This window comes from Macaca nemestrina, chromosome 2, assembly GCF_043159975.1.
Source record: "Macaca nemestrina isolate mMacNem1 chromosome 2, mMacNem.hap1, whole genome shotgun sequence".
NCBI lineage: Eukaryota > Metazoa > Chordata > Mammalia > Primates > Cercopithecidae > Macaca > Macaca nemestrina.
In genome coordinates, this window is record NC_092126.1 from 99,149,339 (window position 1) to 99,165,619 (window position 16,281).

Sequence of the window (16,281 nt, forward strand, 5' to 3'; positions counted from 1 at the left end):
AGCGAGCCCTAGAGTTAACTGAACACTGAAAACAGCAATTCTCGTTCAAATGCTTTCTAAGAGTGTCTAAGAGTGTTGTTCCCAATTTAATTATACCCAACCCAAAGATGCCTTTTGATCTGCTGGTTTAATTTATATGCCTAAGAACATGCTACTAAAAGCAGCATATGTCAGTTTTTTTGGGCAGTTATTTCTGTTCCATTTATAATCTCTCTAGATTCTAAATCAAACAGAAATTAAAAATCAACCCCTTTAGAATATGCTATACTGAGAGCCTGATTTAATTTACTTTGTTATGTGATATTCAGGAAAGGGATTCTAGGGTGTGTCTTCTCCATTGAAGAAACGGTACTGGTTCTGTCAACAGAGTTATTTCTGTTCTGGGCACAAACACAGTAACAATGTTTTTTTCCTATTAAAATAATTGAGGTTTGTATCATCTCTCAACTACTCTATTATGACGTCACATAACACACTTTTATTTTATTTTTTTGGACACAGGGTCTTGTTCTGTCACCCAGGCTCAATCGATCCTCCCTGCCTCAGCCTCCCAAGTAGTTGGGACTACAGGCACACACCACCATGCCTAGCTAATTTTTTTTTGTATTTTTTGTAGAGATAAGGTTTTGCCATGTTACCCAGGCTGGTCTCAAACTCCTGGGCTCAAGCAATATTGTTGCTTCAGCCTCCCAAAATGTTGGGATTACAGGTGTGAACCACTGCGCCCGGCCATAACACACCTTTTAAAAAAAAAAAATCTAAGCTCATTAAGATTGAATCACCTCTGATAATTTTATTTCTCCAGGCCACAGCCATTTGTAATACACTGTGGGTAGCTGTATCCTGTAATATATTGTCAAAATGTCATACAATATGTTCATGTAGCCTCAGAGACAGACTATGGCCTACAGGGGCTAAGACCAAAACAAGTCTGTATCATTGAAACAATACTTGAAAAAGACTTTCCAAGAGGGACACCATATCCTATTTGAATGTAAGACTTCATGATCTTGCTCCCTAGATTTTGCAGAAGTGTTACAAATACTTTTAATGTATTCTACAGTGGAGAACTCTGCCTATGCATGCATTATAAACTGTCCCATTAATAGGAGGGATACTGCCAAGCCGAGTAGCCACGCCAGAATATGAATGAGAAAGAAAAGCAGACTTGACACAATACGAAGCCTCAATGGAAATCTAAACAAAAAACACCATCATCAACAACAACAAATCAAAACCCATCTGAGTTCAGCATCCAGTGCATACCTCTTCCGGTTCTATCAGCTTGAACTCCATGCCTCGGCCTGTCCAGGCAATGAAGTGGGCATTGGCTGGGTCATCAAGAAGGGTGACCAGGAACTGCCACAGCTGAAGGGAACCTCGCCTCTGGTAAGGCGGCCCCTCTCGATACATGGTAGGCTCCTGTTTGACTTTGCCTGTTTAGGACAAGGACACATCACACAATAGCTTAGTCCTAAGTATCTCAGGTGGTTGGGACGAAAAGGAGTTGTTCATGCTGATTTAATCACTGGACTTGGGAAGAGAGTCATGGCTGAGGTGTTCTGACATCTGCCAACCTCTACCTGGCAACAAACCTTGGATGGGGCTACTTACCTTCCAGTCTCTCAGGCACAACACAAGTGTCGTCAAAGTATAATCGGGGATCTTTTTCATATGAAAAACCTGAAAGAGAATTTAAAAAGAAAGACTACATTGCTTAACAAATTCTGTGTTGTACTAAAAAACTATGGATTTAAGGACTAGAGTGGCATCCTGTCATTTCAGACCCTAAGTCCTACTGCTGTATCTATGACAGACGGAATTTTCAGGGACTTCGAGAGGGCTCAGGCATTCCGATTCCGATGTAATCACCTGCGCCTCAGTCAGAGCCGCATCAATTCCTGCTTTTACAGCTAAGGCTGCGGGGAAGTGCTGAGTCACCAGGACGTTCCTTCACATTTTGCTTCTGAGGTCTGCCTGGATCAATGTTGCTCTGACTAAGCCTTTACATCTGAAAACACATCTCTATTTCAGTTGGCCTAGCTGGATGGATTTGGTTCATCTGTACACAGACCTGCCATTTTCCTTTTAGCTAAAATTAATTTCAACCTTTCCTATAAAGTCATCCAAGCTACTCACATACCTCATTCAATTACGAAAGAGCTTGAAGGGTAAAGAATGTTGCCAAAATGAATAAAGACTTGGGCCTGTAGAGGATTTCGAAAGCAGTATTGGAGGTATTATTACCAGACACAGTGGAAAGGATCTGAAAAGACTTTCTAGCAATGAAACAAATTCATTGTATAGATGACAAAACAGAGGTCAAGGAGGAGGAACTGGCCCAACAACACATGCAAAGGAAATAAAAGAAGGCAAGGCAAAAAGTTAAAGGGCTCAAGAAGGAAGGATGGCCTGACAGTCTTCCTCCACAAACCCCTAATATACATTCAGTGCTAACCACCATGTCACTAGGCACCCTGTCAAGATTGGTTTAAATCAAAGCCAGGTAACAGGTAACTCTGATGGGGGTCCCATCCCTCCTTGTAGTTTAGCCTGTCTCAAGGTGTAAGATCTCCAGTGTATATTCCTTTACCAGCACACATCTTAGGACAATGCCCCAGGGCTCCCGTCTGATAAGCGGTGCTTCCCTGTGCTCTATTTTCCCTTCAGTTCACCTGGCTCATAGTACAGGTCTATGTGTGTTGGATATGCAGTACGGGCAGGTAGGTGAAAAGGCTCTGCAATGAAGGACTTTCATTAGAGTCCGCGAAGGATTCACTACGACTTGAAAAATCCATGAGGCTGGGCATGGTGGTGAGCAATTATAATTCCATGAGCAATTATAAGGATGACTGCACCTGTAAAGGTTCAAGGGTTCTGAATGAGGATAGGCATAATAACAAGTGCTATGTGGCTTATGAAGGAGTAGGCAATAAGTGATTTTAGATCGGTTTGTTGAAGACAAATAGCCTGTAATCCCAGCACTTTGGGAGGCCGGGGTGAGTGGATCATGTGAGGTCAGGAGTTCGAGAACAGCCTGGCCAACATGGTGAAACCCTGTCTCTAGTAAAAATACAAAAAATTAGCTGGGCATAGTGGTGGGCGCCTGTAATCCCAGCTCCCTGGGAGGCTGAGGCAGGAGAATTGCTTGAATCTGGGAGGTGGAGGTTGCAGTGGGTGGAGATCACGCTATTGTACTCCAGCCTGGGCAACAGAGAGAGGCCCTGTCTAAAACAAAACAAAACAAAACAAAACAAAACAAAAAAACAAAAGAAGAAAAAGAAAGAAGGAAAAATCCATGAGTAAAGGTGCCAAGATATAATTTTGCCATTCTTTGTTTCTTCAGTCAACCCAGATCAAGTAGCTTCTTGGCAGGACCAGCACCATTTTTAAGAGGCCTGGGACTGAAGAAACTCTGCACAACTGAGACTGTTTTGAGGTTTGTATTATTCATTTTTGTTTTCTCAGCCCTAAGCATTAGTTCTCTGTTGCTTAAGGACATCAAAGGAAGTCTATTTTATTGACATTTATATATTATTTAATCCACTAAGTATTTATGCCAGGCATTGTGCTAGAAGGGAGTCAGTAGCCAGGCGAATATAGACTTGGTCCTTGTTCTCATGGAGCCTGTATCTCAACTGGGGGAGACAGACAATAAAGGAGAAAAAGAAACAAGAGGTGGCACAGCACTGATGGACCCCAGTCAGCTGTGTGATCTTGAATAAATTAATCTCTGTGCTCCAGTGTCCTCACTGCAGCAGATAATTCCTACCTTATGTGTTGTTATGAGAGTTTAATTGAGTTAGTATCATTCAACTGATCTATTTCTCTATCTTCATACCAGAGTGCCAAGAGTAGCTCCTGGTACATAAGTGTGTAATAAATGATAGTTAAAAAAATAAACAGTCATTGTACATTGTGTTGAGTGCTATTAAGAAATTAACTGAATAATGTGAGAGCTTGATCGTATATCCTCCATGAAAGATTCTAAATTCCTTGAGGATAAGGATCGTATCTTGGTATCTTAGTGTCCTCATGGCACCTTACACATAAGTACTAAATAAATATTTGAATAAATGAGAGGTTTTATAGTCTTCATTAAAAAATATTTAAGAATATAATGCTAACTTTCAAGTCAGGGATTAAATGACTCCTGAAAAATTTATTTTCCAATTTGGCACTCAACTGACTTTTATGACAAACTGGTATACTCTGTATTACCAAAAAGACTTTCATAATCCACAATGCTTCAAATATTTTGCCTTGTCTGCCAGAAAGCTATGTATTTCCCGATCTTCCATATGTATTTTGATATTCTGGTGATGTTCTAATGGTCTTATTATAAAGTCATTACAAGTGAACTACTTCAAAGTTTACGTATCTGTCAAACTTGCCATGTTATTTTTAGAGTTCTTCTCCTCTAAGGTAATCACAGTATGTAGAAAAAAAATACAACCACCTACATCTAGATGAAATTCTCGGTTTGGTTTTCAAAACTAATCAGATAAAGATCTGCCTATAAGAAGTATCACTTTGGCATATTTTGTGGTTTCTAGTCATCGCCACATGCGGTCCTCTACACCACCTGGAAGATACTATTGGTTTAAGTGAAATTTAAGTCAGTTCAATTTGAGCCAGCAGTTATATCAGTTGTGGCCACAATCATCTCATCACTCAAATAAAGGTGGCAGGAAGGAAGACCTGTTTGAGGAGCAAACTAGAAACGAAAGACTCAAAACGTTATTATGCAAGGACTCCAGGTGAACACTTAAGGCAGGATGGCTATCTTAGCAATCACAGATGCCAATCAGAAACACTTGTTTCATTAACTGTTCCACAGGCATCTGTGGTCAAGCCTGTATAAGGATAGGAAAAGCATGTCAGGGTAATTTAGAACAATTAAAAATGCTGGATTCTTTGAAACTAACTTCTTTGATGTGTGTGAAGTCAGGGAAAGGAATGGGAAAGGGTGGAGGGAAAACACACACAAATGCACCAGATAGTCTGTGTGTAGTAAGCAACCCAATGCCTTGCTAAAAATATTTCCCTTAAGAGCATGCTCTTTCCTAAATGTTGTAATTATGCAAAATGTTTTCCTCCCTCTCTTCCCGACTCCCTCCTAGTTTGCCTGCTGCAGACATCAACTGCTTTTGTAGAAACATTCAGGAACCTCAGAGAGCCCCAAGCAGCTGTGCCCATCACAGCCAGTGTCCGGGAGACAGCTCTTCCTTTCCAGGGCTAGACACTCACTCAGAACATCACAGGGTACCCGGGGAAACAACACTCGGTCTCCCATCTAACCAAGTGAGCGCGAAGCAGCTACCCATAAAAACGACTCTTATGAACCAATCACTTATAAAAGCCACCCAGCGCTTCATGAGTATCAGCTCCTTTGACTTGCATTTAAAATGACAGACCAGTGGTTCCCAACCTTGGATGCACACTGGAATCACCAGGGGAGCTTTAAAAACTACTAAAGCCTGGGTCCCACCCCAGAATTTCTTATTTAATTGCTCTGAATGAAGCCTGGAAGTCAACATTTTTAGAAGCTCCTCAGGTAATTCCAATGTTTGACCAAACCTGAGAACCGTTACTACTCAGTAGTTCTCAAACTTGAAGCTGCATCAGCATCTCCTGCAGGACTTGTTAAAACAACAGACTGCCGGGCCCCACCCCTGGGGGTTCTGATTCAGTAGGCCTGGGATGGGTCCCGAGAATGTACATTTCTAAAAAGTCCCAGGTGACGCTGTTGCCACAGGTTTTGGGAATCACACTGCTTTAAATCTTTAGGGAGAAATGTATTTGAGAAAAAGAAGACATACATCTGGGGAAGGTGTTATAAAAAAACTTCAATGTTTCAGTGTTTAGAAGGGAATTCCTCAATCCACCATCCCAAGTTAGCCTATGCCCAAAAGGGTAACTTTAAGCTCTGAGCCCACCTCTCCAGGCCTTTCATGCCCCGCAAGCATGATCTCAGTCCCTACCAGGGCTCCTTTCCGTCAAATGAGCCCATTGATTTGCTACTGTCATTCATTTATGCAGGAGATTAAAAGCCCAATTATCCTCCCCCAACAAAAGGCTCCCTTCTTCCTTCTGATTCACATCTAATGACTTCTTTAGAGAAATCCTAAAATTTAAAAATCTGTGACAATGCACTAAAAACAACAAAACAGACCCTCACAAAAACCAGCAGCAGATGCCTTAAAAAATGTCATACCCCCTTTTACCCAGAAATTTCAGAAACTTAGCTTCAAGAATCAAGAGAACAAGAAAACAGCTAGATGAATGTTCACAGAATTTGAGAATAATCTGGAAGTACCCACTTTTCAGCAACAGGTGATCAGCTAAATGCATACTCATGCAATAAGTACTGTGCAGCCATTAACGAGGAAATCACAGGGGAATGTTGGGTGCTAAAGAGATAACATTGGCTGTGGAGTATGGAAGGAGATGAAGAGTATGGGCTCTGGAGCCACAGGGCTTGGTTTAGAGTTCTGGCTCTACTCTTACAGCCACATGCCCTTAGGCACATCTTTTATCCTCTCTGAGCCTCAGTTTCAATACCCTATGGGGCAAATAGAAATATCTATCCCTTGAGAGGTTGAGGAGGGCAGATCACGAAGTCAAGAGATTGAGACCATCCTGGCCAACATGGTGAAACCCCATCTCTACTAAAAATACAAAAAATTAGCTGGGTGTGGTGGCGCGCGCCTGTAATTCCAGCTACTTGGGAGGCTGAGGCATGAGAATCACTTGAACCCGGGAGGTGGAGGTTGCAATGAGCTGAGATCGCGCCACTGCACTCCAGCCTGGCAACAGAGTGAGACTCCGTCTCAAAAAAAAAAAAAAAAAAAAAAAAACCACAAAAAACCAGAAATATCTATCCTATAGGGCTGCTATGAGAATTAAACAACTGAATTTATGCATGTAAAGAACACAGAACAGTGTCTGAAACATAGTAAGTGTTCAATTTGAGTTAATGACTATTGTTTAAAAAAAGACTATAAAACAAGGATGTTTTGATGTATGATCTGTATAATTCTATATTTACATATGCACAGCAAAGATTGAAAGACTATGTAGCAAGTTAATGGTTATCTCTGGATAGTGAGACTTAATTTTCATCTTTTTGCCTGTTTGTATTTTCTGAATTTTGTGTAATTAGTATTTGTTGCTTGTGCTAAGAATAAGCTACAAAAGTTTGTATTTTAAAGAAAACTAGGCCAGGCGCAGTGGCTCATGCCTGTAGTCCCAGCACTTTGGGAGGCTGAGGTGGGCGGATCATGAGGTCAGGAGATGGAGACCCATCCTGGCTAACACAGTGAAACCCCATCTCTAGTAAAAATAAAAAAAATTAGCTGGGCGTGGTGGCGGGTGCCTGTAGTCCCAGCTACTTGAGAGGCCAAGGCAGGAGAATGGCGAGAACCCAGGAGGTAGAGCTTGCAGTGAGCAGAGATCCCGCCACTGCACTCCAGTCTGGGTGACAGAGCGAGACTACGTCTCAAAAAACAAAACAAAACAAAACAAAACACAGAAACTAGCTCAAAAGCAAGCTCCTCCAAGAAACTGACATTCTAGCTCCATTCTGACTACTTCCTTGAAGCCATATGCTATGGAACACTTATGCATCTTATTTGTTCCCAATTACTTTCACCTAATTGGTAGGTCAGCACTAATAAAGGCAAAGTCACAGGCTCAACCTTGCCCACTGCTCCTGCTCCTCATTAGGTGAGATTATCTCAGAGACTTACTGAATTGAGTTGGTCCCAAAGGGATTGGGCACAAGAACTTGAGCAGATAACATATACCGTTGATATAAAATGATCATCTTCACATAAAAGTAAATGTTAGGATATGTGTCAAGGTTGGTGAAGAATACCTTCAATTTCCCCCCCCATGTTAAAAGTGGCAACCATTTATCATATAATAATAATTACAATGAAGAGTTACCCACCCCGAGCACTCAAACTAAGTAAAAAACCTAGAGACACATTTTTAAAACTCTAAGACATCCTTGGACCCTCACTGACATAACTATAAAATGTATAAAAACCACTCTCACTGACATAACTCCTAAATTCCAGTTTAAGCTGATATTGTTATATAAACATAACCTTCATTTCTGGAATTGTGGAAATACGGTGGGTTTGTTTTTTCTCCAAATTGTCCTATCCTCTTAAAAAGTTGGGGTCATTGCTAATGAAAATGGCAGCCCTCACAGGGCTCAGGGGCATGCCTTAAACCCTGCCTGCAAAATAATTGAAGATTGCAACCAATTAGCTCTTATATTCATGAGCTAAGCAAGGTTTAATCTATGATCTCAAATCTTAGCCTGGAAACTGAGCAATTTTAAGCTTGAGTATTATTCAAGGAAAGAAAGAAAGAGGAAGGAAGGAAGGTAGGAGAAAGAAAGAGAAAAAGAAAGGAAGAAAGGAGAGGAGAGGAAAGAAAGCAGGCTCCTTACCTTCATGGCTGCTGGAGAAATAACCCCCTCTCATGTAGGATGACTGACAGTTAGGCACTTCTGAAAGGAAAGCAAAGGTGGACACAATCCTGTCAACAGTTTCTGCAGCAGACACAGCACATCGGTCAACTGCAGCTCTGTGGTAAAGCCCCTAAACGCTCTGGGGTCATGTCTTTTTGGCTTTGTCCTGGGAAAGAGGTGCCACACCACTAAGCAAGATGGCAAACACCACAACCCACCATCTGAAAGGCAGGCTCTCCTACTCAAGAGTCACGGGAGGAAAGAAAAAGATGTTTCACTCTCGTTGTTCACTCATTTTAGCAATTAGTTAACACCAAATCTGGTGAAAGAGCCAATGATAGTGGAAAAAATATTAGCTTTCAAAAGGCCAAGCCTGGCCTCTTGCCCCATGCTGACTCCTGGGTGTTAGGGTGGGAAGGGGAAGATGACTGCTTTAGATCTTTCCCAATTTGCTCCCCTTTACTCCTCGTGGTCACATCCAATTCTGCTCCAAGAGGTGGGAGTATTTTTAGGCCAAAGGGATTAGCAGACCTGAAGTTAGGACGCCAGGACCAGCATTGGAAGGGGGGTACAGGATTGCAGTTTGGTCCATTTTTGCCATGCTGGGACTGTCACATTGAAACCAAACCACACTCAAGTGACCTCTTCTTCAAGCATCATGTTATCAGTGTTTCCCATAACCAATTGGTGCCTGAATAGATCAATCTACGTATTATCTCAGAGAAGGTCAAGAGCAAATTCCATCCAAAACTGAACCCCAACACTCTTCAAGCTTGGACTCAGAGATGTACTTCATACCACTTCTGAATGCCTACTGCACTTCCTACCACTTACATACCTTTTCCGTTTTGTTTTGTATTCCGTTGTGCATAAACACGTCAGCTCTACTAGCTCCTAAGTTATTTGAGGGCAATTCTTATAAAAATTACAAAAAATTCTTATAAAAATTCCTGTCCCCAAGGCCCTGCATGTATAAGACACTGAAAAATGAGACAGAAGAAAGCAAGAATGAAGCAACGAATAGCACAATTTGATGCTGACCTGAATCGACGCAGTAATCCCGAGGCTCCTGCTTGATTCCCATTGGTGACTGGAACCCGTGTGCTGGGGGCCCTGGCATGGCTGGGACCCCATGTTCATAGAGTGGGTCATGGTATTCTTGTTTGAATCCCTGAGGGGGCGGGGGAGCTGCAGGGACAATAGGCTCTGACATTTGCCGATGGTAACTGGGGCGATTATCTCCAGGAACTCCTGGCTGAGGAGGGAAGGGGTGGCAGGGTTCAGACAGTTGTCTCTGAAATCTGTAAGAAGAAAGAGGTTTTCGTGGTGAACAAAGACTTGATGAATACCTACTATGATTGAGCACTGGGGACTAGAAGAAGTTCCAATTAATGAAATTATTTGCAAGATATTTAATAATGCTTATTTCTGGACATTTTTACCTTCTTCCCAAAATTACATTGTGTATTTCGAAGCTCTTGAGTCAGGAAGTGGCAAAAAAAAAAAAAAAAAAAAAAAAAAAAAAAATCAAAGCAATGATGTGGTAGCCTCTTTTTCTTTCATGTATGTATACTGTATGCACAGTCTATCTGTAAAGATGGGCCAGATTATGTATATGAATATATGAGACCAATTATTTGCAAATAGTACTAACATATACATAAATATTTGTTCACTAGTTCATCCATTCTCTCACCTACAGATAGAAGGAATTTTTAAAGACTGAATACAAACTAATCAGTTAGAAAATGTAGTTAAAAAGGAGAGAATCCCATTCACAGTAGCAATAAAAAACATAACATTCCTAGGAATAATCAGGAAACGTATAGGCCATATAAGAATAAAATCTTAAAATTGTTCTCTGAGGAAAAGAAAGAAAAAAGATCTAAGAGAAGATATTTAGGACTTTGAAGCTATTGATTCACTGAAAATTAATCTGTAAAAGCAAATGCCTTCCCAACTAACTTGACCAAATGATTCTAAACTTTATTTTGAAAGGACAAAAGGACCCACTAGCTATTGACATATGTCATAAAACTACACTAATTAAAACAGTAATACAAGGAATTGAGAGATAGGCAGATCAAAGGAATTTAGTGGCAAGCCAAAAACCGTCAAGTATATTTCAAAATTTACTACTTGTTAAGGTTAGCATTTCAAATTAGTTGGGGAAAAAGACCCCATTTTATACAGATACCAAAATAAATTTCACATGGATTAAAGGTTCCAATACAAAAAGTGAAACCAGGCCAGGAATTATGGCTCATGCCAGTAATCCCAGCACTTTGGGAGGCCGAGGTGGGCAGATTGCTTGAGGTCAGGAGTTCAAGACCAACCCGGCCAACATGACAAAACCCCATGTCTACTAAACTACAAAAAAAATTGGCCAGGCATGGTGGTGGCTCACGCCTGTAATCCCAGCAATTTGGGAGGCCAAGGTGGGCGGATCACGAGGTCAAGAGATTGAGACCGTCCTGGCCAACATGATGAAAACCGTCTCTACTAAAAATACAAAAATTAGCTGGGTGCGGTGGTGCATGCCTGTAGTCCCAGCTACCCGGGAGGCTGAGGCAGGAGAATCGCTTGAACCCGGGAGGCGGAGTTTGCTGTGAGCTGAGATTACGCCACTGCACACCAGCCTGGTGACAGAGCAAGACTCCTTCTCAAAATAAACAACAAAAAAACCCCCCAAAAATTAGCCAGGCGTGGTGGTGTGCGCCTATAATCCCAGCTACTCAGGAGACTGCAGCATAAGAATCACTTGAACCCGGGAGGCGAAGGTTGCAGTGGGCCCAGATTGCGCCACTGCACTCTAGCCTGGGCGACAGAGCAAGACTGTCTAAAAAAAAAAAAAAAAGTGAAACCATAATATGAAAGTAAATATATATGAAAACTTACAAAACTTAGGAGTGAGGGAAAACCTAAGTATCATACCAATAGCAGAAATCATCAAGATAAACCTGGATATACCTCACTGTATAAAAATTTCTGTAACTTAAAAAGACACCAGAAACGAAACAAAACCAAAAGAAACACCTCAAACCAAGGGGAAAGAAACACATCAAACCAAACGCCAGAAACAAAACCAAAAGTAAAACTGAGGAAAAATCTCCACAGATACAGCAATCTCATTGTTGACATAAAGAGCTTTTAGAAATTAACAAAAGATGAATATCTCAAGAGGAAAAAAATGGGCAAAGGACATAGGAATATCCTTACAGAATAGGAATGGTCATAAACAAAAAGTTTAACTCATTAGTAATTAAAAAAGTAACAAAGTCAAAAGAGAAGTATTTTTTTCCTTTTAGCTTGGAAGATGAGCAGGCAGTTAATAATTCTGTGCCAGGTACCTAAACAGCACTTCAATCACAAATGATGTGTAACTACAAAGATGGTCACCAATGCAGCTGTCTAACAAGGAAATCGGCTATATATATTGTGATACAGTCATTTAGTTGAAAGCAACCATTAGAAATTACATAATATGTAAATATATAAGGGCTTGGAAAGGTATTTTTGACATATTCAGGAAGGTTGCTAAACAGTAGAGTATCAAAGCTTAGCAAAAATAAAAGTAGTAGTATGGTGTCACATAAAACCACAGAAAGATTGACATTTAAATATTAACACTGCCTATCTGTGGGGTGGTTATAATTTTAGGTGAATTTCTTTTTTTGCTCATCTATAGTTTGATAATAAATATGCACTGTTTTTATAACAAGATAGAACAATAAAAACCTGTTGCTATTATTTGAGTTTCCTTAACACTCTTCAGTTGTCAGATAGATCCAGATGCATGCCAGCTGCCCTTTCCCTGTTGGGTGTGCAGTGTAGAAGGGAAAGCCTGCCATCCCTTAGTAGGGAAGTGACCAAAGGCAAAGTTTCTTGGCTTTGTTTGCTTATCTGTGACATAGGGATGTATTATCCTCCAAATGCTTCTGAAATGGTGAAATACAATCATGTGTGTAAAGGATGGTTTCTGCCACAGCCATAATTGACAGACTGGGATAGAGTTTAGGAAGGTGGCTGTGGAAGGTTAGAGATGTGTGACCCTCAGTCCATGAAATACACAGGAAGCACTAATCTATGTGTATAAAGAAAAGCATTTATGAATATATACCCTCAGGTAGAAAGTAGGAGCCAAGGTTCAAGGGAAAATAATACAATCCTATACTATTAAGGTCTTATTCTCTACTTTTAGCTTAAATTCTATTAATTCATAGGATTCTTGAATAGCTTTAATAGTTCGAATTTGATTTGAATCAATCTGTGGGAACAGGTGGCCAGCAGATTTCTAGAACATCAAGATTTACGATCTTAAACTGAAGAGATCTGTGGGCAGATAGGATACTGTTTACAGCAGGGTATAGCACAGCACAACATGCTCTGTCTTTACTACTCTACCTAAAGCAGCACGGTAAGATCATTTCATAATATGAAAACTACTGGGCAATTTACATATACTTATCCTTTTATCCCAGACATCAAAAGCCTCAGAATCCACCTGGCCAATGTCTTAAACAAGTTTTACCAACTATTGAAGGTTCAGTGGGCTGACAGCCTTTCACCGGTCACTGAATGCCCTGCAGCAGAACTTCTTCAGGTTGCTGTTACTTAAAGAAACCTTTCAATGGTTTTTAAAGAAGTGTAAACTCCCAGGTTTACACTTGACATTTAGAACACAGGCACCGGCACCGTGTTGCAAACCTAAAGGGAATTCTTTCAGAAAAGAAAGACGAAGTTTTTTTTTTTTTTTAAAGACAGAGTCTTGCTCTGTCACCCAGGCTGGAATGCAGTGACTCGAGTGACTTGATCTCAGTTCACTGCAACCTCTGCCTCCTGGGATCAAGTGATTCTCCTGCCGCAGCCTCCCAAGTAGCTGGGATTTTTAGTAGAAACGGGGTTTCACCATATTGGCCAGGCTGCTTGAATTCCTGGATTCAGTGATCTGCCTCTTTCAGCCTCTCAAAAGTTTGCTGGGATTACAGGCGAAAGTCACAGTGCCTGGCCAATGAAGATACTCTTTTTATTTATTTTTTTTTGAGATGGAGTCTCACTCTGTCATTCAGGCTGGAGTGCAGTGGCATAATCTTGGCTCACTGCGACCTCTGCCTCTCAGGTTCAAGCAATTCTCCTGTCTCAGCCTCCAGCAATTCTCCTGTCTCAGCCTCCCAAGTAGCTGGGATTACAGGTGCCTGCCATCATGCCTGGCTAATTTTGTTTGTATTTTTAGTAGAGATGGGGTTTCACCACATTGGCCAGGCTGCTTTCGAACTCCTGACCTCAAGTGATCCGCCCGCCTTGGCCTCCCAAAGTGCTAGGATTATAGGTGTGAGCCACCGCACCCGGCTGAAGATATTCTTTTTTTTTTTTTTTTTTTTGAGACGGAGTCTCACTCTGTCGCCCAGCCCAGGCTGGAGTGCAGTGGCGCGATCTCGGCTCACTGCAAGCTCCGCCTCCCGGGTTCACGCCATTCTCCTGCCTCAGCCTCCCGAGTAGCTGGGACTACAGGCGCCCACAACCGCGCCCGGCTAATTTTTTTGTAATTTTTAGTATAGACGGGGTTTCACCGTGGTCTCGATCTCCTGACCTTGTGATCCGCCCGCCTCGGCCTCCCAAAGTGCTGGGATTACAGGCGTGAGCCACCGCGCCCGGCCTGAAGATATTCTTAAGGCCTTGGTTTTGTAAAGTGCCCAAATCTTGTGCTACTTGAAAGGAATGGTAAAAACACCTTCCATTTTCTCTCCCTTTCCCCTCTGCCACTATTCCAGCACCTTCGAAGGTGACCTCCATAAATCAGTTCCTTTGATAGCTCCGAGTCGGCATGTGCTGCTCAGTTCTGTAACCAGAGCCTCTGCAGCTGGCAGGCCGATGGCCTCACTTCCGCTTAGTGCTCATCTTCTCACCTTCCACAATGAAACTCTAGAGTTGGCCTGGTATGGCCTCCTCAGGAAAAGGTACTTCCACATGGGCACTAGCCAGCAACCTCATCCCCTCCCCGCAGCATAACTTTAAGGATGCGCAAAGCTTAGAGGCCTGTGATCTGCAGAACAGATTCTATAACTGGGATTGTTCTGTACTGGTTTGTTTTGAGAGAGCGGGAGTGGCCAAGGGGGGATCTCAGGGGTAGGTCACAAAGCCAGTGTATTTGGAAGAAAGATTCTCAGAGCTTGCTGCTGATAATGTCTTTTATGTGCAGAGATTAGTAAAGTCATTCAGTCCTTGTCCTCAAAATACATCCTGTGAACTTTACTCACTGACCTTCATTTGAACCCCCCTCCCTTCTCCAGTCCTTTTGAAGTATGTGAGAATGTGTTGTATACATAATACAACCACGACAAAGATGCCTCTAATTTACCAAGGCAGGCAATCACTTTCAGTGAAGGCACAGCCTGGTTCCTACCAAACCTCTTCTTCCTCCCCTCCCTCCACTCCCACCATTAGCCCAACAGAGCACACGTGTAGGGAACTCACATTTGGTGAGCAAGGGGAGACTTCTGACTCTGAAAAAGCCTAAATTCAATAGGTCACAGTTTAAGGCTTTTTCGGTGCAAGTTTATTTAAAGAACCAGTTATTTATTTATTTGTCAGATTTATATAGCGCCTTTCCTCCCACGAGCTCACCCACACTCCCAACATTTGGTTTACGTTATGAAAACCGTTAGATGCTTTTTCTGCATTTCCTTTTTGGTTTCTGCTGCCAGCACACAGAGTAAACAAAATGCTTACAGGAAAAAAAAAAAAAAAGGAGAAAAGGATTTCACAAAGGCTATATGGTGATTATGGGTGCCAGGTGAAGCAGTGACCGTTTAAAGGCCGGCTGAGAAATGATACATAAAATCTGCCAAGAAATCAACATCATGCACTTAGTACTTCCGTTAAGGCTCAGAGAAGAAGATGGAAAATTGAGAAGCAGCATAGCTGGGTAAGAGGCTCTAGCTGTGAAGTCAGAATATCCTGGGCTGAAATCCAACCTTTACCACTCAGTAGCTGTGTGACCTTGTATGAGTTATCTAACTGCTCTGAAGCCTCAGTTTCCTCTCCAAAAAACTAAGGACAGCCAGGATACCTTGTAAAGATGATGTAAGATAATGTATATTTTAAGGCCCAGCCCTGTTACAACACTGGTAAGTTCTCAATGAACATTATCTTCAACTGCCCCACCTTCTCCCCACAACTCCCAAGCTAAAATCAGAAGATATGCAAATATGGCTGGGCACAGTGGCTCAGGCCTGTAATCCCAGCACTTTGGGAGGCCAAGGTGGGCAGACTACCTTGTGAGTTCCTTACATGATGTTGGGAGTTTTGAGACCAGCCTGGCCAACACGGTGAACTGAAACCTGTAACGGTTTCACCGTTGACATGGAGTCTCGCTTAGTCGTCCAGGCTGGAGTTCAGTGGCACCATCTCGGCTCACTGCAACCTCCGCCTCTCAGGTTCAAGCAATTCTCCTGATTCAGCCTCCCAAGTAGCTGGGATTACAGGCGCCTGCCATCACACATGGCTAATTTTTTTGTATTTTTAGTAGAGACAGGGTTTCACCACATTGGCCAGGCTGGTTTCAAACTCCTGACCTCAAGTGATCCACACACCTTGGCCTCCCAAAGTGCTAGGACTACAGGCGTGAGCCTGTTGCAGTGGCTCAGGCCTGTAATCCCAGCACTTTGGGAGGCTGAGGTGGGCAGATCACTATGTGAGTTCCCTACGTGAGGTCGGGAGTTTGAGACTAGTCTGGCCAACATGGTGAAACCCTGTCTCTAGTCTCTACTAAAAACACACAAAAATTAGCCAGGTGC

General features: G+C 42.1%; 1 protein-coding gene and 1 long non-coding RNA gene across 2 annotated transcripts in view; one reads left to right on the forward strand and one right to left on the reverse strand.

Annotated features, from left to right (window-relative positions):
- Positions 1-16,281, reverse strand: part of LOC105480156 (ETS variant transcription factor 5) — a 62,655-nt gene that overhangs the window by 9,520 nt on the left and 36,854 nt on the right. The window contains exons 8-11 of the mRNA XM_011738669.3: positions 9,527-9,786; positions 8,465-8,524; positions 1,615-1,683; positions 1,267-1,436 (exon numbers count right to left, since the gene is read on the reverse strand). Coding sequence (XP_011736971.2) covers positions 1,267-1,436; positions 1,615-1,683; positions 8,465-8,524; positions 9,527-9,786 — 559 coding nt within the window. The remainder of the gene's footprint in view (positions 1-1,266; positions 1,437-1,614; positions 1,684-8,464; positions 8,525-9,526; positions 9,787-16,281) is intronic.
- LOC112426412 (uncharacterized) lies at positions 2,378-9,598 on the forward strand. Its single transcript, XR_003017707.2, has 3 exons — positions 2,378-2,513; positions 3,347-3,439; positions 9,447-9,598. It is a non-coding gene; the product is annotated as an uncharacterized lncRNA (long non-coding RNA).